The sequence below is a fragment of the Schistocerca nitens genome, chromosome 9 (assembly GCF_023898315.1).
Source record: "Schistocerca nitens isolate TAMUIC-IGC-003100 chromosome 9, iqSchNite1.1, whole genome shotgun sequence".
In the NCBI taxonomy this organism is placed as follows: domain Eukaryota; kingdom Metazoa; phylum Arthropoda; class Insecta; order Orthoptera; family Acrididae; genus Schistocerca; species Schistocerca nitens.
This window is the reverse complement of record NC_064622.1, coordinates 94148846-94175122: the sequence shown is the minus strand read 5'-3', so window position 1 is coordinate 94175122 and position 26277 is coordinate 94148846. Positions and strand designations below refer to the sequence as shown.

Here is a 26277-nt window from a genome sequence, read left to right as displayed (position 1 = left end):
CCGCACCATACATTAACCCGCCAAGGTCGCTGATGTTCCACTTGTTGCAGCCATCGTGGATTTTCCGTTGCCCAATAGTGCATATTATGCCGGTTTACGTTACCGCTGTTGCTGAATGACGCTTCGTCGCTAAATAGAACGCCAGCAAAAAATCTGTCATCGTTCCGCAATTTCTCTTGTTCCCAGTGGCAGAATTGTACAAGACGTCCAGAGTTGTCGCCATGCAATTCCTGGTGAATAGAAATATGGTACGGGTGCAATCGATGCTGATGTAGCATTCTCAACACCGACGTTTTTGAGATTCCCGATTCATGGGCAATTTGTCTGCTACTGATGTGCGGATTAGCCGCGTGAGCAGCTAAAAGACCTACTTGGGCATCATCATAACACAGGTAATGTATCACGAAGCAAACACTGTCCGCACTGGCGGAATGTTATGTGATACCACGTACTTATACGTTTGCGACTATTACAGCGCCATCTTCACAAAGCGAAAAAAGTGGTCCAACTAAAACATTCACATTTATTTACGTACTACACTAATATGTAATAAAAATGTGGGTTCCCATTTAATAAAACGCAGTTGATATCCGTCTGACCTATGGGAACGCCATCTAGCGAGCCAACCATAGCGCCATCTGGTTTCCCCCTGCAAGCTATATATATATATATATATATATATATATATATATATATATATATATATATAGGGTGAGTCACCTAACATTACCGCTGGATATATTTCGTAAACCACATCAAATACTGACGAATCGATTCCACAGACCGAACTTGAGGAGAGGGGCTAGTGTAATTGGTTAATACAAACTATTTAAAAAATGCACGGAAGTACGTTTTTTTAAATGGAACCCCGTTAGTTTTGTTAGAACATCTGAACATATAAACAAATACGTAATCAGTGCCGTTTGTTGCATTGTAAAATGTTAATTTCATCCGGAGATATTGTAACCTCACGTTGACGCTTGAGTACCACTCCTCCGCTGTTCGATCGTATGTATCGAAGAGCATCGAATTACGTAGGGATCCAAAGGGAACGGTGATGGACCTTAGGTACAGAAGAGACTGGAACAGCACATTACGTCCACATGCTAACACCTTTTTATTGGTCTTTTTCACAGACGCACATGTACATTACCATGAGGGGTGAGGTACACGTACACACGTGGTTTCCGTTTTCAATTACGGAGTGGAATAGAGTGTGTCCCGACATGTCAGGCCAGTAGATGTTCAATGTGGTGGCCGTCATTTGCTGCACACAATTGCAGTCTCTGGCGTAATGAATGTCGTACACGCCGCAGTACATCTGGTGTAATGTCGTCGCAGGCTGCCACAATACGTTGTTTCATATCCTCTGGGGTTGTAGGCACATCACGGTACACATTCTCCTTTAACGTACCCCACAGAAAGAAGTCCAGAGGTGTAAGATCAGGAGAACGGGCTGGCCAATTTATGCGTCCTCCACGTCCTATGAAACGCCCGTCGAACATCCTGTCAAGGGTCAGCCTAGTGTCAATTGCGGAATGTGCAGGTGCACCGTCATGCTGATACCACATAGGTCGACCGTAGATTCACTGCCCCGTGGTTTGTGAAACCCGCTTCATCGGTAAACAGGTAGAACTGCAACGCATTCTCTGTTAATGCCCATTGACAGAATTGCACTCGATGATTAAAGTCATCACCATGTAATTGCTGATGTAGCGACACATGAAACGGGTGAAAGCGATGACGATGCAGTATGCGCATGACACTACTTTGACTCAGTCCACCGGCTCTCGCAATGTCCCGTGTACTCATGAGTGGGTTCATGGCAACAGCAGTTAACACACCTACTGCACCTGCTTCTCCTGTGACGGGCCTGTTACGGACCCGTTTGCGTGCTACGACCATACCTGTTGCATACAGTTGGCGGTAGATGTTTTGCAATGTGCGGCACGTTGGATGCTCTCTGGCCGGGTACCGTTCTGCATACACCCTGCAGGCCTCAGCTGCATTTCGTCGACACTCGCCATAGATGAGTATCATCTCCGCCTTTTCAGAGTTCGAATACACCATGGTCACAGTTCTTACAACGCTACACTATCACAGACGTATGGTAACACGGTGTACTACAGTTGGTGTGCGTGCGGAGACGAATGTAGAATAACAATAGCAGCAAGCGCTACATGCGGACACTGCGACAGCTAGACCAAACCACAACATATATATTGCCCCTGCAGAATGCGGCTGAGAATTGTAGTGAAGTTAAAATTTCTCACCATTCCCTCCGAATGACCGTCGTATATATATATATATATATATATATATATATATATATATATATATATATATATATATACAGGTAACCGTGCAAAACATATTCCGAATATTTGGAAAATAAGGAACGATCGGTCGCGAAATTGAAACCACAGTGAAAATCCGATGAAGTTTTGCACAGGTGTGTTGAGCAGTGTCTCTAATATGCGCGTCGATCGCGTTACGTTGTTCTTTTTAATTCTGAGCACACAGGGCGCACATAAAGATACCTAGAACAATAGCGTCTCCCGCCAAGTACGGGGGCCTGATGAGGAATGTCGCCTGAAGCTAAGCTACCAACATTACGTAACTGTCGTGGGTTTTCTTCTTCGCTACAATTCTTAGCCGTATTCTGCAGGGGCAGTGAAGATGCTCCTGCATCGTTTTCAGTTGGAAATGTTTTAATCCCCACAATACAGCCCGTAATTGTCTCCCTCTGAGTTTCATATCTGCTCATATGAAGCGCTGGGTTTGAAGACAAAATTTTGGCACAGACAACGAGCTGTAGGCCAGCGTAGAGAATTGGCGGAAAGCACTGGCAGCTGCCTTCTATAACGAGGGTATTGGAAAGTTGCTACAACGCTACGACAAACGTCTAAGTCGGATCGACGACAATGGAGATAAATGTAAATGTCGTGTGACCAGGGCCTCCTGCCGGGTAGACCGTTCGCCGGGTGCAAGTTTGTCGATTTAACGCCACTTCGGCGACTTGCGCGTCGAAGGGGATGAAATGATGATTATTAGGACTATACAACACCCAGTCCCTGAACGGAGAAAATCTCCGACCCAGCCGGGAATCGAACCCTGATCCCCCTGATCCTTTGGACTGACATTCCGTCGCGCTGACCACTCAGCTACCAGGGGCGGACACTATGGAGATAAAGTAGCTAGGATATATATATATATATATATATATATATATATATATATATATATATATATATATATATATATATCGGGGCGGTTAGTAGACCCGCAACCGAGCGCCTCCCCAGGTGGCGGATAGGGGAATGCTTCCTAGATATAGGTGGTACCGAGGAAATGAAATACTCGGGGCGTACCAAAACTACTAGTAGCGTCTGTTCCCACAGTGGGCGGCTACAAAAGGCGTCTGCTCCACATGTCAGTGGCGGCCTCAACCAATCTCCTGATCTGGAAAGTCAGGTTGTAGTCGGCAGCATGCCATACATCCAACTACTAAACATCATGATGGTACAACGAGAAAAATCTCATTACCCCGGGCCTCAGTCAATAGACTGGGATCGTCGTGAGCATCAGATTCCGGGGGCTCACGGACATCATGAGAAGAATCGGAGCTTCTCAAACTCCCTCAAGACCAAACGCAAACACTACATCGGCACACTCAACGTGAACACACTGATGAAGACAGGAAAGATGAAACAACTGACAGACACTCTCGAAAAATTTCAAATCAAAAAATGTGCACTACAAGAAACACGATTCACAGACGAAGACCATTTCAACACGGAGAATTTCAGAATATACAAAGGAAAACCATCGAGACAACTGAAAAATCTAAGGCTTTTTGGCACAGGATTTGCAGTACACAGGTCCATCACGGACAGCATAATCGACTTTTCGTCACCAAACGAAAGAATCAGCACCATCACAGTGAAATCAGCCAATAAATCCTACACAATAATCAACGCACATGCACCGACTAATGTCTACAACAGGAAAAACCCGGACGAAATTGATGACTCTGGACGACAATGGAAGAAAATATATATATATATATATATATATATATATATATATATATATATATATATATACTCCTGGAAATGGAAAAAAGAACACATTGACACCGGTGTGTCAGACCCACCATACTTGCTCCGGACACTGCGAGAGGGCTGTACAAGCAATGATCACACGCACGGCACAGCGGACACACCAGGAACCGCGGTGTTGGCCGTCGAATGGCGCTAGCTGCGCAGCATTTGTGCACCGCCGCCGTCAGTGTCAGCCAGTTTGCCGTGGCATACGGAGCTCCATCGCAGTCTTTAATACTGGTAGCATGCCGCGACAGCGTGGACGTGAACCGTATGTGCAGTTGACGGACTTTGAGCGAGGGCGTATAGTGGGCATGCGGGAGGCCGGGTGGACGTACCGCCGAATTGCTCAACACGTGGGGCGTGAGGTCTCCACAGTACATCGATGTTGTCGCCAGTGGTCGGCGGAAGGTGCACGTGCCCGTCGACCTGGGACCGGACCGCAGCGACGCACGGATGCACGCCAAGACCGTAGGATCCTACGCAGTGCCGTAGGGCACCGCACCGCCACTTCCCAGCAAATTAGGGACACTGTTGCTCCTGGGGTATCGGCGAGGACCATTCGCAACCGTCTCCATGAAGCTGGGCTACGGTCCCGCACACCGTTAGGCCGTCTTCCGCTCACGCCCCAACATCGTGCAGCCCGCCTCCAGTGGTGTCGCGACAGGCGTGAATGGAGGGACGAATGGAGACGTGTCGTCTTCAGCGATGAGAGTCGCTTCTGCCTTGGTGCCAATGATGGTCGTATGCGTGTTTGGCGCCGTGCAGGTGAGCGCCACAATCAGGACTGCATACGACCGAGGCACACAGGGCCAACACCCGGCATCATGGTGTGGGGAGCGATCTCCTACACTGGCCGTACACCACTGGTGATCGTCGAGGGGACACTGAATAGTGCACGGTACATCCAAACCGTCATCGAACCCATCGTTCTACCATTCCTAGACCGGCAAGGGAACTTGCTGTTCCAACAGGACAATGCACGTCCGCATGTATCCCGTGCCACCCAACGTGCTCTAGAAGGTGTAAGTCAACTACCCTGGCCAGCAAGATCTCCGGATCTGTCCCCCATTGAGCATGTCTGGGACTGGATGAAGCGTCGTCTCACGCGGTCTGCACGTCCAGCACGAACGCTGGTCCAACTGAGGCGCCAGGTGGAAATGGCATGGCAAGCCGTTCCACAGGACTACATCCAGCATCTCTACGATCGTCTCCATGGGAGAATAGCAGCCTGCATTGCTGCGAAAGGTAGATATACACTGTACTAGTGCCGACATTGTGCATGCTCTGTTGCCTGTGTCTATGTGCCTGTGGTTCTGTCAGTGTGATCATGTGATGTATCTGACCCCAGGAATGTGTCAATAAAGTTTCCCCTTCCTGGGACAATGAATTCACGGTGTTCTTATTTCAATTTCCAGGAATATATATATATATATATATATATATATATATATATATATATATATATATATATATTACTGAATAAGATTCCAGGGTTACTCCACTTCCTCTGGCTGAATGACTAACGCCAAAGACCCATTGAATAAACGCGTCAAAAGAAATTTTCAGCATGTTGTACATTCCACAATGTGTCAGAGGAAACCATATTGCAAGCAATACAGCAAAAGCTCTGCTAGAACGAGAGTGGTGCGCACATCACTCACCGAGGGCCTGTTCGCAGAGCAGGGCAGCAACCAGCAGCAGCAGATACACGGCCAGTAGTTTCGCCATGTCGCGCTGGCAAGTGACGCTTCTCCGGCCCCACGCCTCCGTCTTATATACGCGAGCCTGCGGCGTAGTACGCCACGTTTTGGACACGGGGGGACGGCGAAGACCAGTGCACAGATGCACAGGTGGTTACCCGCGGGCGTGAAGTAAACAGAGCTGTTGCAACTCGCTACGGGTAACACACTTTCCTCGTATTGTTAGCGGAGTGAACGTCAGCACTGAACACCTGCCATTCAGATCGCATCACGACATCCTTCCAGGAGATGCGCTCGCTCCTTTCGTATACACGGTCAAACACCTGCCATTCCTGTCTAAAAACAGGCGTAGTGTGAACGCTAGGACGGAAACGGCAGACGAGCGCTCGAAAGCAGAACTTGCGGAAGACTTTACGTTACTGTAGTGCCGTCTTAGACAACAAAACGGAGGTCGAAGGTTATCACGTAGGACCATTGTGATCGCCAGTGCAGTTCAGCAGTGTCGTTTTGTGAACAAAATAGGAGCTTAGCGAGTATCGGAAGGAAAGAAGAAAGGTTAAGATATAATGTTCTGTCGACTGCTTTGTCATTAGACAGGGTGTACGAGCTGGATTACGAAAAGATAGCTATGTGAATTAGCAGTGCCCTTGCGACAGTAGCATCCCGGCATTTACCTGGAGTGATTTAGCAGAATCACGGAAAACATAAATCTGAATGACGGTGTAACACAGAAAATGCAGATAAAATACCTTCAGTTCTATTCAAAATTTTCGCCGTTTAATATCCGCTGATAACTTGCACTGTACTTTTGATTCTGAAGCTGTAAGCTGTATTACAGAAACTGTATTTAAAGCGTAATCGTAGTACATTTAATTTTGACTGTACAGAATTGATTTAATTACAGTGTAAATATTGTAAATTTCTGGGCAACAGCCAAAAAAAAATGTTCAAATGTGTTTGGAATCTTATGGGACAGTCCCTAAACATACACACTACTTAACCTAAATTATCCTAAGGACAAACACACACACCCATGTCCGAGGGATGACTCGAACCTCCGCCGGGACCAGCCGCACAGTCCATGACTGCAGCACCTTGGACCGCTAGGCTAATCCCGCGCGGCTAATAGCCAAGGAAACTGTATTTTAACGTAACGACAGCAACGACGAAGTGGCAGTAGCTGTGCCGTTGTTCATCTTTGCGTATGGAGAGTCTCTGTCGCGTTGCGAGCAGAGGGGAAGCAGAGCAGCTTGAGTCATGAAAGAGTGCGGTAGTGTTTGTTGGGCGCTCCCGTACACGCGATGTGCAGCCATGCTCGCGCCAATGTACACGTGCCCGATTCTTTAACCGCGAGTATTGAGCTCACGATAGGAGTGGACAGGCGGAGGAAGCTGCACTTCCAACTATCGCCTGTCCCATAATTATCTGTGGCTCTGGAGACGACTCAGGGTTCTCATCGAACAGCAGCAGCAGCAAAAATGGCATCTCAGTATTGTCGTCGGTTACATTCTTCCTCGTCCGCGCGGCTACAACATCGTAAGACTGTTAAGAGAAAAATTTTAAACTCACGTTGGCATTGCCCAGCAGCATTTCTTTTACAAAGTATGGTTAAACTGAAATAACCTGCAATAGTTAAAACTTGTAGGCGCACCTGTGTTGTCATTGTTCTCAGACATTATTACCAAGCAGGGCCCCTTTCCTTTCCATGCAATCACGTAGTGTCGTGAAATATGAAAATTGATTAAATATTTACTGCCAGTTTTGTATATTTGCTAATGACGAGTTTCACTATAGGTTTCCTGCCTCAGTAATGGTTCATTCTTGTATTACATGAGAGACGCTACTCAAAGTAAAGTAAAATTTCACTGGCAAAACTAATAACTAAAGATAGAACGCAAATAGAGCGCGCTCTTTCATTTATTCTGTATTTAGCTTAGCGAGTGACTTCTGCTGGCTTGGTAGGTATTTTATTGTTGTTATTTTAAAGTAAAATCAATTTTTCATTTACTTAAAGTAAATTCAGTCCAGTCTTTGAGTAATCGAAAGTAAATTGTGTGACCAAACTGTTACGTGGGGAGACAATGAAATTTTGTGGGGCGACAGTTTTCAACATGATTTAAACCAAAAAACCTCAAACATTTGTCGTTATTCTTGTGTTCTATAGATGTCAAGAAACGTGTGATCATGGGATCATAGGGGGGTGGGGTGGTTCTTACTGATCACATTGTCCTCCACCACTCAAAGACTTACTTTGAGACAAATGCAAGTGTTTACTGCTAGAACAGTTTCCAAAACATTACACCTAGTAATTAGTTCTGCAGTGACACATATATAGTTCAGTTAATTTCTTATATGTATCTTAGTTCGGTGTAACTCGGAGTAATCTGCCTCCTGCTGCTGCTGAAGTAGTCGTTTCCTCGGTCCATTTCATCCGCTAACTGGATCAAGTTACGTGGACTCCATGAAATAATCCAGGTACCAAGTCGTTTTATAGTGATTTATTTATGGCATGCACCATTTATTCTTAGTGGGAGCTCATTCCACATAACAGACTACATAGTCACAATACTGTATTACAACAATTAGATTACTGCACAGACGTGCGACACAGTGGTTGCGTGCAAAACTGTCTCCAACTCTCCAACTGTCCGTTCTTGAGCCTTGTGCTCCTCCTATTTATACGTTTTTTTTAACAAGCAAGTCAACAAAACTACAGTGCAAATTTATTAAATTAACAATTAAAAGTGTAACACTTTTGTGAGGAACTATTCACAAAACCTTGCTTATTTTACGCTGAAACTGGCGTATACAATAAAAAAGACCTTTACATAGGATATACACCATATTATATAAAATACTGAAAGATAACAATGATAACCTGAATTTTCTTAATTGTGGCTTCATTTGTAAATGAAAAATATTGCGAACATATACTGGACAAGCATGACCTACTAGTAAACAAATGGAAGAACAAATTTTATGCGATTTAATGTATTATGCATGTTTTGCATAACACCCTGATGCTTTTGATTGGAGACTAACTTTCTGACATCAGTCACAGATTAACAGACAATTCCTGGCTCTCCTAGAGATATTGTTGAAATATACATTTTTCTTCAGTTTTTGTACACATTTCATTATGCCACAGTGTCCATAACTGTTGTGTATTTTTTAATTAATGTATCTGTGTGTTGTCTGGGCCAACATACTTTCCAACTGCCCAAGTTGGTTTAAAAACCTGATAATATAGTTTCATTTTTTCATGCACCTTTTCACCCATGTAACTCTTTACAGATTTCCATTCTTCATCTTGATTTTGTTGACACCTTAATTGGTTACAGATATTAGCAATTTCCTTTTCCCCTTTTGGATTATTGCACAGACCTGCGACACAGTGGTTGTGTCTCAAAACTGTCTCCAACTGTCCATTTTTGATCCTTGTGCTCCTCCGATTTATAAGTTTTTTTTAACAGTCAAGTCAACAAAACTACAGTTCTAATTTATTAAATTAACGATTAAAAGTTTAACATTTTTGTGAGTAACTATCCACAAAACCTTGCTTATTTTATGCTGAAATTGGAGTATACAATTAAAAAAGACTTTTACATAAGATATACATCATACTATATAAAATACTGAAAGATAAAAATGCTAACCTAAATTTTCTTAATTATAGCTTCATCTGTAAATGCAAAATATTGCGAACATATATTGGACAAGCATTACCTACTAGTAAACAAATGGAAGAACAAATTTTATGAGATTTAATGTATTATGCAAAACCACTTATTATATACCATTGGAATTACGGAACTTCCAAAATAGGAATGTAAAACAGACGGGTTGTCCTATTTCAATTGCTGCCTTCTTCGAAATTTTGCACTACATTAAACTGGGGCCCAGGAGATGACCTGGGGGGGTCTCTGCAGACTTCATGAGACCCTGGCATAAAATGGGGGTGATACGCGATTACAAGAACTCAGCAAGAGAGTTCTCACAGCCTCTGTCACCTCAATTCTCCAACTTCCTACCTACACGTGGTGCCCCTGTTAAGCCGAGCAACTCAGCGGAACGTTGGGTAACCAACCCCAGCGGGAAACTGAGTCGGTGAGCAGATAGGAGTTGGAGGACAGTGGAAGGCAACGGGAAACCACCACTGAACTATCCCAAGAAAACCCCATGGCTTCGCTCAGCTCAAAATGTTCCGGAGTTTCAAGTTCCCCGATCGGATCTCCGGGGGGAACCAGGTTGAGAGGAGCTTCACGAAGATTAAGATGGTGCAAAGAGAAGCACTGCATAGGAACATGGAATGTAAGATCCATGTATCAAGGAAAACTAGACATAGTGAAAAGAGAAATGGAGAAAATTAACATCGACATATTGGGAATAAGTGAAATGAGGTGGACTGGCTTGGGAGAATTTGCTTCGGATGGCCATATGGTGTATTATTCTGGGCACGAAAGCAACAGAAGTAATGGAGTAGCCTTCATAGTTAGTGATAAAGTGAGAAAAGCTGTAATGGGATGCAAATATAAAAATGATAGAATGATGTCCATCAGACTTCAAGGTCAGCCCCTCAACATCAGAGTAATTCAAGTTTATGCACCAACAACCGATGCTGAAAAGGAAATTATTGACCAGTTCTATGGATATTTACAAGAATTACTACTGTCAACAGCAAAAAAGGATATCGTCTTCATAGTTGGAGATTGGAATGCAAAAGTGGGAAATCAAGCTGTAGAAGGTATAACAGGGAAATATGGTCTTGGTACAACAAATGAAGCTGGACAGAGACTCCTAGAATTCTGCCAAGAAAATTCATTGATAATCACTAATACACTGTTTCAACTACCAAAACGACGCCTATATACCTGGACTTCGCCAGATGGCCAACACCGGAACCAAATTGATTACATACTTTGTAATCAGAGGTGGAAGAGCGCGGTTCAGTCAGCTACAACAAGACCTGGGGCTGACTGCGGATCAGATCATGAGCTCCTGATTGCAAAATTTCTGCTGAAACTTCAGAATGTAGCAAAAAGTATCCCAACTTGCAGATACGACCTTAACTCTATACCCTCCGACTGCGCTGTAGAGGTACAAAACAGATTTAATGTATTACAGCTGGAGGACAAAAGCTCGCAAGAGATGTGGACAGAAGTAGCTAATACTGTCAAGGAGGCCGCAGACAAACACATTTCCAAGAAAAGGAACAGTAAGAAGGCTAGATGGCTATCAGTTGAGGCACTGCAAGTTGCAGAAGAACAAAGGAAAGCAAAAATCAAGGGAGATACATCAGCTACGTTTGAATTAAATAAAGATTTTCAGAAATTAGCTAGAAGAGATAAAAATATTTCTTTAATGAACAGTGCAAGGAAGTTGAAGATAGTAACGGAGTGGGGAAAACAAGAGATCTTTATAAGAAAATTAAAGAAATTAAAGGAAAATTCCAGGCAAAAATTGGAATGATAAAAGATAGAAACGGGAAAGATCTGAGCGAAGCAGAGGATGTTAAGGAAAGATGGGCAGAATATGTAGAAGACCTGTACAAGAAAGAACTGCACAATGACAGGGCTCCTACTGCTGATGTTAATTTTAATTTAGAACTAGAGCCAGATATTTTGGAGAGCGAAATCCAGTGGGCCCTTGAAAATATGGCTGATAACAAAACTAGTGGACATGATGAAATACCAGCAGAATTGTTTAAAGTCACTGGAAAGGATGCAGTGAAAGTGCTGCACTCAATGAGTCAAAAAATGTGGATCACACAACAGTGGCCAGAAGACTGGAAAAGATCAGTATGCATCCCCATTCCAAAGAAGAGAAGTTCTAAACAATGCTCAGATTACCGAACAATCGCACTTATTTCACATACTAGCAAAGTTATGTTGAAAATCTTACAAAATAGACTTCGCCAATATCTAGATCGAGAGCTACCAGAAGAACAAGCTGGATTTAGGAAAGGAAGAGGAACTAGAGATCAAATTGCTAACATTCGGTGGATTATGGAAAAAGCGAGAGAATTCCAGAAAGATGTGTACCTCTGCTTTATTGACTAAGCCAAAGCCTTTGACTGCGTCGATCACGACAAATTATGGAACGTACTGAAAAACATGGGTGTACCAGATCACCTCATTCATCTGATACGGAGTTTATACCTTGACCAAGAAGCCACGGTGAGAACTATGTATGGAACAACGAAATGGATAAAGATTCAGAAAGGGGTCCGGCAAGGCTGCATAGTCACCGTACTTATTCAATCTGTATGCAGAACATGTTATGACGAATGCGAGGCTAGATGAAGGAGAAACAGGAATTAAAATAGCTGGGCGACTTAACTTCTGAGGTCTTCAGTCGCCTAGAACTTAGAACTAATTAAACCTAACCAACCTAAGGACATCACACACATCCATGCCGGAGGCAGGATTCGAACCTGCGACCGGAGCGGTCACGCGGTTCCAGACTGAAGCGCCTTTAACCGCACGGCCACACCGGCCGGCTCAACCTCAGGTACACGGATGATACGATCCTGTTGGCAGAAAGTGAAGAAGAATTGAGAACACTCTTACTGAAGGTGAAAGACGAAAGTGAAAAGGCCGGTCTTATGCCGAATGTGAAGAAAACGAAAATTATGGCAACTACACCTACCAATTCGTGGGATATAGCAGGAGAAACCATGGAGGTAGTGACCACATTCAGTTATCTCGGTTCCCAGATCTCTGCTGATGGCGACTGCAGCCATGAAATCCGGAGACGCCTGTTGCTCGGTAGACAGGCGATGTCAAACCTTGACAAGGTTATAAGGTCCAGAGATATAACACTAGCAACAAAGATCCGTATTGTGAGGGCTATGGTCTTTCCAGTTGTGATGTATGGGTGTGAGACTTGGACCATTAGAAAGGCTGAACGGCGAAGAATTGACTCCTTCGAATTGTGGTGTTGGAGGAAACTTCTTAGAGTTCCATGGACTGCAAAGAGAACCAACAGATCAATATTGGAGCAAATAAAACCAGATTTCTCCCTGGAAGCTCTAATGTTAAAACAAAAACTGACCTACTTTGAACACACAATGCGAAGGCATGCCTCGCTGGAAAAAACATTAATGCTGGGGAAGATTGAAGGAACTAGAAGAAGAGGACGTCAGAGAATGAGATGTATCGATGGCATCACAGAAGCAATGTGTTCCAACCTGGAAGGTCTACGGGAGAAAGTGCAAGACAGGAAAAAGTGGCGTGATTTGGTTCTTGGGGTCACGAAGAGTCGGAACCGACTAAACGAATAGAGAGAGAGAGAGAGAGACATTACACTGACGTTACTTAAAGTAATTTTTTTTACATAACAAAAGAAGTAATTGGGTGGACTGAGCGCATTCACAGACAATTTACCGACATTTTCCATATACAATGAACTTGTCTGAATTTATGCAGAACAACTATAGTAATTTTTGTAACAATAAAGATGTGTTTGTGATAATTGATAAAGAGAATAATCCATGGTTTAAGGCAAAATATGTTACTGAAATATTAGAATATAAAGATACAAATGAAGCAATTACAAAAAATGTAGATGTAGATGACTGTCAAATATTTGAAGATTTAAAACCCATCCCCCAGACAGGGTTAACTTATAATGAAAAAATTCTTGAATAAAGCACAAAATGTTGTTTGTAATTGAATAATCCATGGTTTAAAGGAAACGATATTGCAGAAATTTTAGAATATAAAGACACTGATAAAGTAATTAGAAATAATGTAGATTGTTGATGACACAAATAATTATGAAAATTTAAAGGGGGACTCTGAGTCCCCATTAAGACGCAATGAAAAATCTTCAATATTTATCAGGAGTGAAAAAAAATTCACCCCTGAAAAACACTGTAATATTTATGGAAAACTAGGGGTGAGCAAATCACCCACCCCTTCAAACATGCAGCCAAGTACTTATACTGTTTTAAAGTTAAACTCGATAAAATCGAAACAACGCCAAATAAGAATAAAGGAAGAGTTGTGTTTTGTGAGTGCACCGAAACATTAGAAACTTTAAAGGGGAGGAAAACGCTCCCCTTAACAGGCAATGAATGACCAATACATAATTTGCTGTACATGTTTATGTATCTATTTTCACTGTTTTGATTTTCTCAGGAGTAACTATATTATGCTGTTTAAAAAAATCTAGCATTAATGGTGGATATTCGTAATAAGTCCAACTAAACGTGCAATGTACACTCCTGGAAATTGAAATAAGAACACCGTGAATTCATTGTCCCAGGAAGGGAAACTTTATTGACACATTCCTGGGGTCAGATACATCACATGATCACACTGACAGAACCACAGGCACATAGACACAGGCAACAGAGCATGCACAATGTCGGCACTAGTACAGTGTATATCCACCTTTCGCAGCAATGCAGGCTGCTATTCTCCCATGGAGACGATCGTAGAGATGCTGGATGTAGTCCTGTGGATATGCTTGCCATGCCATTTCCACCTGGCGCCTCAGTTGGACCAGCGTTCGTGCTGGACGTGCAGACCGCGTGGGACGACGCTTCATCCAGTCCCAAACATGCTCAATGGGGGACAGATCCGGAGATCTTGCTGGCCAGGGTAGTTGACTTACACCTTCTAGAGCACGTTGGGTGGCACGGGATACATGCGGACGTGCATTGTCCTGTTGGAACAGCAAGTTCCCTTGCCGGTCTAGGAATGGTAGAACGATGGGTTCGATGACGGTTTGGATGTACCGTGCACTATTCAGTGTCCCCTCGACGATCACCAGTGGTGTACGGCCAGTGTAGGAGATCGCTCCCCACACCATGATGCCGGGTGTTGGCCCTGTGTGCCTCGGTCATATGCAGTCCTGATTGTGGCGCTCACCTGCACGGCGCCAAACACGCATACGACCATCATTGGCGCCAAGGCAGAAGCGACTCTCATCGCTGAAGACGACACGTCTCCATTCGTCCCTCCATTCACGCCTGTCGCGACACCAATGGAGGCGGGCTGCACGATGTTGGGGCGTGAGCGGAAGACGGCCTAACGGTGTGCGGGACCGTAGCCCAGCTTCATGGAGACGGTTGCGAATGGTCCTCGCCGATACCCCAGGAGCAACAGTGTCCCTAATTTGCTGGGAAGTGGCGGTGCGGTCCCCTACGGCACAGCGTAGGATCCTACGGTCTTGGCGTGCATCCGTGCGTCGCTGCGGTCCGGTCCCAGGTAGACGGGCACGTGCACCTTCCGCCGACCACTGGCGACAACATCGATGTACTGTGGAGACCTCACGCCCCACGTGTTGAGCAATTCGGCGGTACGTCCACCCGGCCTCCCGCATGCCCACTATACGCCCTCGCTCAAAGTCCGTCAACTGCACATACGGTTCACGTCCACGCTGTCGCGGCATGCTACCAGTGTTAAAGACTGCGATGGAGCTCCGTATGCCACGGCAAACTGGCTGACACTGACGGCGGCGGTGCACAAATGCTGCGCAGCTAGCGCCATTCGACGGCCAACACCGCGGTTCCTGGTGTGTCCGCTGTGCCGTGCGTGTGATCATTGCTTGTACAGCCCTCTCGCAATGTCCGGAGCAAGTATGGTGGGTCTGACACACCGGTGTCAATGTGTTCTTTTTTCCATTTCCAGGAGTGTATTTATGAATATAATAATCTCCAAAAATGTAATATGGACGAATTAAATTCCACCTTCTGCACAGTAAATATGGTAAACATTATACCCTAAACAACTAAACAATAGCAGATACCATTATCTATCTATAGTTACCTTGGTTATGTAAACAAATACATCTGTTTTCCTAGGTGTGTTATATTTAGAATAATTAGTTTCTCCATTTAATCTAATTAAACTTATTTATAAATTCCTAATAATCTGTAGTAATAAAGGGAAGAAGACAGAAACGCTAAAATTATAGGTCTATTTTCTTAAGAATAAAATCCATTTCGAAGATATGCGAGAAAAAATCAATAATTTGTTAGACAAAGAATACCAAATAGAATGTTTGGATTTAGTTTTACTTAAAAACGGTTGTGCAAAAATTACGGTAAACGACAAGGAAGAGGATCTTTTGTAAAATTAAAAGATTTGAATAAACTAAGTAGAAACAAATGTATTAAAAACATTCTTAAGGCAATTAATAAATGCTATTTGGAAGAAAATGATTCGGATTCAAGGAAGAAAGCGTAACAGATATCGATAAATATTATAAAGGCGATTTTTCACATTAAGAAGTTGTAAAAGGGCACATGGTCGAATTTATAGAAGACGGATTTAAGGTTTTGTGTGTTTTTAGGTAGCACTGTTTTGGTGCTACCAAATGTTTTATAAATTTTTGTTCCAATTATTGGTTGGAGGAAGAGATTAAAGTAGTTCCAAATGGTTCAAATGGCTCTGAGCACTATGGGACTTAACTTCTGAGGTCATCAGTCGCGATTAAAGTAGTTAATTCGCAATTCAATGTTAGAGTAAAACATCAAAAAAATATATGAGAACTTAAAGCGGTAATGAAAAATCAGCTATTTTTATCTATCTGCTTTACATTCTTTAATTTGTTTTATTTAACATCTGGAAGGACTAAATTTTTAATCTCTGGAATTCCATAATGACTTTCCTTAAAAAAGGAAGACATCGATTTTTATGCAATGCAGTGGCCAGAAAATCGACCAATAAACTCTAAACGAAGATAAGTTAATTACATTCGAAAGGAAGGTAAATTAAACTTGGAACGAAGATCAATTAAATTAGAAACGACAATAAAACAACCAAACGTTAAACAAACTGACTGTCCAACTAAATGACTAACTGACTGACTAACAAACAAATTAACTGACTAACTAATTGACTAACTGAGTGACTAACCAACTGACTGACTAACTGCTTTAAACCATGGATTATTCTCTTTATCAGTTATCACAAACACGTCTTTATTCTTATAAACAATGCTATTGTTATTCTGGATAAATTCAAACAAATTCATTGTAGATGGAAACTATCGGTAAATTATCTGCGAGTGCGCTCAATTCACCCAGTTACCACTACCAGAGTTTAAGTTAAGACAGTCATTCATTTAACCAGTAATTCCATATATTTTTGCTTTCAAAATTTAATATTTCAGAATAAGTAACTGCAAACTCAGTGCTTCCCGATTCATTTATTATCTCGTGAGCTGCTGTGTTGTGGAAAAGAGTGACAAACTTTTGTTGCCACGCCGGTAATTAATTATTTGCTTAAATTTCTTTGCTCTTACCTTTATCAAGATGCTGGAGATTCATTACCCTAGCGGACTGGCGACCGCTGATTATCCACTTTTTAGTCAATCAGTGTTTTGTTTGTGTTATCAGTGATTTTTGTTGTGAATATTACATGGTACCCTTTTTGCCCTGTGTGGTTCGTGAGCGATTGTACTATAATCCACGCATTTCAAAATTATCATCAGTATTTAGTTTTAGTTTAGAACAGATGCTTCCTTCAGAAGAGCCTGTTGTACACTATCCTACAACTAACCGGCGTTAATTTCCTTCGGTAACGATAGCCTTACTCACTGTAAAATTCGCTTGGCATATGCGATCACAGTCAGTTATATCGCAATCCAGTAGGCCGATTAGGAAGGGGGAGGTTACAATGGGGCAGAGACTTCAACCGTCACCGCCCAGAATTCGAGTCAGAAAAAAATTAGTTCTTTATAGGGCGAATCGACAAACGTAAAAGTAAATTTTGGAGAACCCTACTATCTACAACAACATGTAGATAAATTACCCACCCACTTCGGATTCACACTGGTAACACTAAGTATCAACTGTTGGACGGTTCTTCTGGGGTGGCAGTAATGATTTACATACAAGAACCTTCCTCGTGAATCAGTCTGTCTATTAATGAAAACTATATTCAACCAAAACCTTTACTGTCGTTCCTGAGATAAGACATCACTTTTCTTTCTTTCTTACCTTTCTTTTTTTTTTTAATCATCAGTCTTCTAACTGTTTTCATGCGGCCCGCCATGAATTTCTCTTCTCCAGTGCCAACCTTTTCATCTCAGAGTAGCACTTTTAACCTACGTGCTCAATTATCTGCTAGATGTATTCCAATCTCTGTCTTCCTCTACAGTTTGTGTCCGCTAGAGCTCCTTCTAGTACAGTGGAAGTCAGTGCCTGATGCTTAAGAGATGTCCTATCATCCTGTCCCTTCTCCTTGTCAGTGTTTTCCACATATTCCTTTCCTCTCCGATTCTGCGCAAAACCTCCTCATTCCTTACGTTATCAGGCCACCTAGTTTTCAACACTCGTCTGTAGCACCCACCCTCAAACGCTTCGATTCTCTTCTGTTTCGGTTTTCCCACAGTCCATGTTTCACTACTGTACAATGCTGTGCCCCAACCATATATTCTCAGATATATCATCCTCAAGGCCTATGTTTGATACTAGTAGAATTTTCTTGGCGAGGAGTGCCCTTTTCGCCAGTGCTCGTCTGCTTTTGATGTCCTCCTTGCTTCGTCCGTCATTGGTTATTTTGCTGCCTACGTATCAGAATTCCTTAACTTCATTTACTTCGTGACCATCAATCCTGATGTTAATTTTCTCGCTGTTCTCATTTCTGCTACTTTTCATTACTTTCGTCTTTCTTCGATTTACTCTCAATCCCTATTCTGTACTCATTAGACAGTACAGTCATTCAGCAGATCATGTAATTTTTGAAACTTCCTGGCTGATTGAAACTGTGTGCCAGACCGAGACTAGAACTCGGGACCTTTGCTTTTCGCGGGCAAGTGCTCTACCAACTGAATTACCCAAGCACGACTCACGCCCCGGCCTCACAGCTTTACTTCCGCCGGTACCTCGTCTCCTACCTTCCAAACTTTACAAAAATGTCTCCTGCGAGAGGTTGAGCACTTGCCCGCGAATGGCAAAGGTCCTATGTTCGAGTCTCGGTCCAGCACACAGTTTTAATCTGCCAAGAAGTTTCATATCAGCCCACACTCCGCTGCAGAGTGAAAATCTCATTCTGGAAACATCCCCTAGGCTGTGGCTAAGCCATGTCTCCGCAGTATCCTTTCTTTCATGATTGCTAGTCCTGCATGGTTCGCAGGAGAGCATCTGTAAAGTTTGGAAGGTAGGAGACGAGGTATTGGCGGAAGTAAAGCTGTGAGGCCGGGGCGTGAGTCGTACTTGGGTAGCTCAGTTGGTAGAATACTTGCTCACAAAAGGCAAAGGTCCCGAGTTCGAGTCTCGGTCCGGCACACAGTTTTAATGTGCCAGCAAGTTTCATATCAGCGCACACTCCGCTGCAGAGTGAAAATCTCATTCATGTAATTCTTCTTCACTTTCACTCAGGATAGCAATGTCATCAGCGAATCGCATCATTGATATCCTTTGACCTTGAATTTTAATTCAACTCCTCAACATTTCTTTTGTTTCCATCATTCCTTCTTCAATGTACAGATTGATCAGAAGGGCGAAAGACTACATCCCTGTCTTACATCCTTTTTAATCCGAGCATTCCGTTCTTGATCGTCCACTCTTATTATTCCCTCTTGATTCTTTTACATATTGTATATTACCCTTCACATACAGACAGATAAAAGCGGTAGCGGACTTCAGTGCCTCATAGACCAGCAACATGCACGAAATAGCTATCAACTGCACATCTGAATCTTCCTTCTAAATCATCTACCTATTACTGAAAACCATATCAAAATCCCTATAGTAGTTCCTGAGAGAAAGGCGGCAGTAGACTTCACTTTACAATATGTTCTAGTATACATGATGTTTTTGGTAACATCGAAAGCTCTGTGACACTGTTCGGGAAAGACGTCGTTGTGTAAATTTGCTGTGAGTCTAGAAGACTGTAGTGAAATTCAGCAAGACCTCGAGACGATCCACATTTCCACAGTTGGTGTTGTTTTCTTCATTCTAAAGAATGGTTTGAAGCTGTTCTCCATACTAGAGTAATCCTGTGCGTACCTCTCCATCTCCGAATACCTACTGCAACCTGCATTCTTCGGCATCTGCTAACTGTATTCATCTCTTGGTCTCCCTCTAAAATTTTTACCGACCACACTTCCCTCCAATACTAAATTCATGACCCCTTGATATCTCAGAATATATCTTATCAACTGATCCGTTCTTTTGGTCAAGTCGTGCCATACATTTATTTTCTCCCCAGATCTATTCAGCACCTCCTCATTAGCTTCGTGTTCTAATCATGTAACCTTCAACATTCTTCTGTAGCATCACATTTCAAAAGATTCAGTTTTTGTAGTCAATGCTTCACTTCCATACATGGCTATCACTAAAGCCTACATTCGACGTTAACAAATTTATCTTCTACGGAAATGCTTTTTTTGCCATTACCAGCCTATATATTACATCCTCTCTACTTTAGCAATCGTCAGTTATTTTGCTGCCCAAATAGCAAAACTTATCTACTACTTTAAGTGTCTCGCTTCCTAATCTAATTCCCTTAGCATCACCTATTTTAATTTGACTACATTCTATTATCACTGTTTTGCTTTTGTTGACGTTCATTTTATATCCTAGTTTTAAGACACTATCCATTCCGTTCAACTGCTCTTACAAGTTCTTTGCTGTCTCTGACAGACTTTCTGCCTCATCAGCGAAACTAAACTTTTTTTTTCTTCTTCCTGAACTTTAGTTTCTACTCCAAAATTTTCTTTGATTTCCTTTAATGCTTGCTCAGTGTACTTATTGAATAACACCAGGGACAGGTTATAATCCTGTCACACTCCCCTCTCCACCACTTCTACCTCTTCATACCTACACCTCGTCTCTTATAACTACCGTCTGGTTTCTACACAAGTTGTAGATAGCCCTTCGCTCCCTATATATTACCTCTGCTACATTTAGAATTTCAGAGAAGGTTAATCCTAGTCATCTTTGTCAAAAGCTTTTTCTAAGTCAACAAATGTAATATCCGTACGTTTCTCTTTCCTTAAACTATCTTCTAAACAAGTTCGCGTGTTCCAACATTTGTCCGGAATTCAAACTGATCTTGCCCGAGATCGGCTTCTACCAGTTTTTCCAATCTTCTGTAAAGAAATCGTGTTGGTATTTTGCAACCATGACTTATTTAACTGATAGTTCGGTAACTTTCACACATATTACCAACTGCTTTCTTTGGAATTTGAATTAATGTATTCTTCTTGAAAACTAAGGATATTTAGCGTGTCTCATACATCTCGGACACCTGATGGAAGAGTTTTGTCATGACTGACTCTCCCAAGGCTATCAATAGTTCTAGGGGATGTCATCTACTCCCGGAGCCTTGTTTCGACTTAGCTCCCTCAGATCTCTGTCAAATTCTCCTCGACTTATCATATCCCCCATCTCATCTCCATCTACATCCACTTCGTTTTCTGTAATATTGCCTTCAAATTCATCTCCCTTGTATAGACCCTCTATACACCCCTTCCAACTTTCAACTTTCTCTTCTTTGCTTAAGACTGTTTTACCATCTGAGCTGCTGATGTTCATACAGCTGCTTCTCTCTTCACAAAAGGTCTGTTTAATTTTCCTGTAGGCGGTGTCTACCTTATTCTAGTGAAAATACTTCTAAATACCTACATCTCGCCCCTAGCCATTCCCGCTTAACACCTTGTATTTCATGTCAGTCTCATTTTTTAAACGTTTTTATTCCCTTTTCCTGCTTCATTTGATACATTTTTAAATTTTCGTCTTTCATCAGTTAAATTCAATATTTCTTGTGTTATACACAGATTTCTACCAGCCCTTGTCTTTTTACCTGTTTGATCCTCTACTGACTTCACTATATCATCTGTTAAAGTTTCCCATTCGTTTTGTACTGCATTCCTTTTCCCTCCTCTAGTCATGTTGTCTAATGCACGCTCTGAAACTCTCCACAACCTCTGGTTCTTTCAACGTATTCACGCACAAATTACTTAATTTCATACCTTTTTGGAATTTCGTCGGTTTTAATCTAGAGTTCATAACAAATAAATTGTGATCAGAGTCGACATCTGCCCCTGGAAATGTCTTACAATGAAAAATATCGTTCCAAAACCTCTGTCTTATGATTATATAATGCCCGAAACCTTATGGTGTGTCCAGGTCTCTTCCATGTGCACAAACTTCTTTCATGATTCTTAAATCAAGTGTTAGCGAAGATTAAATTATGCTCTGTGCAAAATTCTTTCTTGTGGCTTCCTGTTTCATTCTTTTCCGCAAGTCTATAATCATCTATTATTTTTCCATTAATATTGTGCAGCCTAAAATCGTTTGGTATTCTCTAGGAGAGTTTGCCTTTGAGTAGCATGCAAACAGTGGGATTCTGTTTTATTTCCTGTGTAGCAGGTGCTTTATTATTGCTTTTTCTTTAGTGTATGAAGTAGTTAATAAGTTGCCAGCATAGACCCTTGCTGCAGCCTCACTTTCAGGGGCACAAAAATTATTCTCATCACACTCTGGATCATCCGTTTCACAGCTGAGAACTGCTCTACAGCGGTGCCCACATGTGTGTGCTGTCGGGACGCTCCACACGGCAGCACACGCCGTGCTGGACACCATACGGCTCTGAGCACCGCACAAACATTTCTATATTTATTCTCACCAATAAACTCTCAAATTAAATACAGTTCTGAATATTGTGTATTTTTGGAGCTCCCGTAACTAGTTAACATGACAAAGAAGCACATAATATAACATATATAAGGAGGGTAGAAGGACGGATCCTCAAAATTACAGACCAATATCCTTAACATCGGTTTGTTGCAGGATTCTCGAACATATTCTCAGTTCGAATATAATGAATTTCCTTGAGACAGAGAAGTTGCCGTCCATGCACCAGCACGGCTTCAGAAAGCATCGCTCCTACGAAACGCAACTCGCCCTTTTTTGACATGATATCTTGCGAACCATGGATGAAGGGTATCAGACGGATGCCATATTCCTTGACTTCCGGAAAGCGTGTGACTCGGTGCCCCACTGCAGACTGCTAGCATATGGGATTGGTTCCCAAGTATGTGAGTGGCTCGAAGACTTCTTAAGTAATAGAACCCAGTACGTTGTCCTCGATTGTGAGTGTTCACCAGAGGTGAGGGTATCATCTGGAGTGCCGCAGGGAAGTGTGGTACGTCCGCTGTTGTTTTCTATCTACATAAATGATGTTTTGGATAGGGTGGATTGCAATGTGCGGCTGTTTGCTGATGATGCTGTGGTGTACGGGAAGGTGTCGTCGTTGAGTGACTGTAGGAGGATACAAGATGATTTGGACAGGATTTGTGTTTGGTGTAAAGAATGGCAGCTAACTCTAAATATAGATAAATGTAAATTAATTCAGATGGATAGGAAAAAGAATCCTGTAATGTTTGAATACTCCATTAGTAGTGTAGCGCTTCACACAGTCACGTCGATTAAATATTTGGGCATAACATTACAGAACGATATGAAGTGGGACAAGCATGTAATGGCAGTTGTGGGGAAGGCGGATAGTCGTCTTCGGTTCATTGGTAGAATTGTAGGAAGATGTGGTTCATCTGTAAAGGAGACCGCTTATAAAACACTAATGCGACGTATTCTTGAGTACTGCTCGAGCGTTTGAGATCCCTATCAGGTCGGATTGAGGGAGTACGTAGAAGCAATTCAGAGGCGGGCTGCTAGATTTGTTACTGGTAGGTTTGTTCATCACGTGAGTGTTACGGAAATGCTTCAGAAACTCGGGTGGGAGTCTCTAGAGAACCATCATTTGAGGCTGACTGCTGTACAATTTTACTGCCGCCAACTTACATTTCGCGGAAAGATCACAAAGATAAGATAAGGGAGATTAGGGCTCGTGCAGAGGCATATAGGCAGTCGTTTTTTCCTCGTTCTGTTTGGGAGTGGAACAGGGAGAGAAGATCCTAGTTGTGGTACGAGGTACCCCCCGCTTCGTACCGTATGGAGGATTGCGGAGTATGCATATAGATGCAGATGTAGATTTGAGAATGAACTGTTGCTTGACATATTCTGAAAGAAGGAACAACACGCAATCCCACATCGCATTGTTCACGGCACTTACGCGATTGCTTCCCTCTTTTGTTCTTGACGCACGTCACGCGTCTCCCTACTAGTCCGTGTCGGTTTGCTGACGTTTCAGCGTTCCTTGGAAACTGCCGTTCCGCAATGGGCGTTCCCCACCCGATTAACGACCTCCAGATGCTTTCCTTTCTTGCTTCTATGTCTCTAACTACCGCAGGGGGCTCCCTTCTTGGCAGTATGTGGGTGGCAACTACACCGGCCCTTAAGCCGTCGGCACACGGACCGTGCTGTCGAACGTCAACGTTGAGCGTGCCAAGTTCAACGTGCTGCTGAACGCTCAGAAACGATGCGACTTGTGCATACGGTACGTGGGCCCCAACGTGGTTTCGTCATTCCCACATTTTAGTAAAACCCCAGCGTCAGTCTTACTTGATCACTGTTCCTACCCAGTAGCAGAATCTTTGCAACATGTGAATTACGAAGCGTAAAAGGAGCAAAATATCTTTATACAAGTAGCGCAAGCTGTCCTGTAGATTAAGCCAATCGGACAAAGTCTTCCCTCAAAAAAAGGTGAACTTATATTTACATAACATCAAATATTATAGTATATACTTATATTAAACTAATAATAAAGTATCAGAACCTAATAAAAACGCGAATGTTAGGGAAAAAAATTTGGAAGTGTTACGACGCGAACCACCGCCCCATCAAAAACTCATTATTGGACAGAGACACTACTCACTACGCTCAACCAGCAATAGCCCTGCAGTGCGTCATATTATCTTAGCCATTGGTAAAAACGTTAATCGTAGGTAATTATGTTACTAATTGAAATTTAATTATAACAAATTGTACCAAGAACAATGCATTTTGGGTGGATCTTCAGTGTGTTGCTGCCTTCAAATAGCCTACTCTCATAATACGCAAGTTACAATAATTCTTTGGCTTCGAATATGATGTTTCTCATTAATTTATTGGATCGAATCACACAACTAACAACGTATTTTCCACTGATTCTCAATTTGCTGGTGGTCAGAAACGGCATATATACATATAGGCTTGAAATGAATGCCAATATGGCGCCTCACAACTCTGTACTGAAGGGAGATGGCGTGCGTGTGACGTAGGTGGCGTTGTTCCATCTCATTGGTCAACGCTCAGACGCACACTCAGAATATCTGACATGCCAGATATTGCTCTGCACGTTCGGAAGGACTCCCGAACGTGCTATTCCACGCTATGACGTCAGAAACTCGGCACGCTCAACGCTCAACGTTCGGATGCAAAGTCCGTGTGCCGACGGCTTTAGCTAAGTCTGGCATTGCTTCCACTTCCTTGTGTCAGACTTCTGCTTTCTTCTTTCCTGTCGGCCTCTCTTGGTCAACTCTTGCTGCTTCGACCCCGACGGTATTAGGTTGCGAGGCTCGAGGGTGTCTTTCATTTTCATTTTCTTTTCTGGCTGTAACCGAATGACTCCCGGTATAAGGAGACCAACCTTACCAAGAGCCAACGGCCAGTAAGGGGCGGATGAGCGGGTAAGGAAGGGGCATCCCATTGTCCCAGGGATGAGCAATTGTCCCTAAAGGTGGAGGAACCATTAATATGGTCAACGGCAGGAGGATGCAGAAGGCAATGGGAAACTACTGCATTAACGATCCCATACAGGATTCCCAAATAGAAATATGGGTACGTCCAATTCAAAATTTTCCGGAGTTTCAATTCCCACATTCGGATCTCGGATCCCCGGGGGGTGCTGGTGGGGCGGGGTGGGGGGGGGGGATGTCTTGCGAAAGGCTGCAAGAAGTAAAGGAATTAAAGAACACTTCCTGGCAGATTAAAACTATGTGCCGGACCGAGATTCGAACTAGGGACCTTTGCCTTTCGCGGGCAAGTGCTCTAAAATGAAAAGTGAATATTTCATTCTGGAATAAAAGTACAGATGAAAAGTGGAACATGGAAGGTCAGAACCCTATTAAAAGCTGGGAAACTAGAAGAGGTTAAGATGCTAATGGAAAAGTCACAGCTGGACATACTAGGAGTGCGTGAAACTAGATGGGGCGGCAACGGTGATTTTATGTCAGGGGATTTCAGGATCATTCGCAGTGGTAGTGCTCGAACAGGAAGCAATGGTGTCGCTATAATTTTGAGAGGAAAATGGAAGAACAGCATGTTGAACACATACCACTGCAGTGATAGGATAATGATGATTAAAATTAAAGCACAACCCACGGATTTGTGTGTAATTGCAATTTACTTACCAACAACAAATAGCAAGGATACGGAAGTAGAAGTAGTATATGAGCAAATTGATGACTTAATGAAACTGGTTAAAGAAACCGACAATCTTACCATAATTGGTGCTTTCAATGCATCGATTGGTGAAGATAACAAAGGATTATAGAATGGCAAGTTCGGGCTAGGAAAAATGAACGCTAGAGGACAAAGGTTGCTAGATTTCTGTGAACAGTATGAGATG

General features: G+C 42.8%; 1 protein-coding gene across 1 annotated transcript in view; it reads right to left on the bottom strand.

Annotated features, from left to right (window-relative positions):
- LOC126204035 (uncharacterized) overlaps positions 1-22352 on the bottom strand; it is a 40462-nt gene extending 18110 nt beyond the window's left edge. The window contains exons 1-2 of the mRNA XM_049938461.1: positions 22217-22352; positions 5768-6000 (exon numbers count right to left, since the gene is read on the bottom strand). Coding sequence (XP_049794418.1) covers positions 5768-6000; positions 22217-22352 — 369 coding nt within the window. The remainder of the gene's footprint in view (positions 1-5767; positions 6001-22216) is intronic.
- Between the last annotated feature and the right edge of the window lie 3925 nt (positions 22353-26277).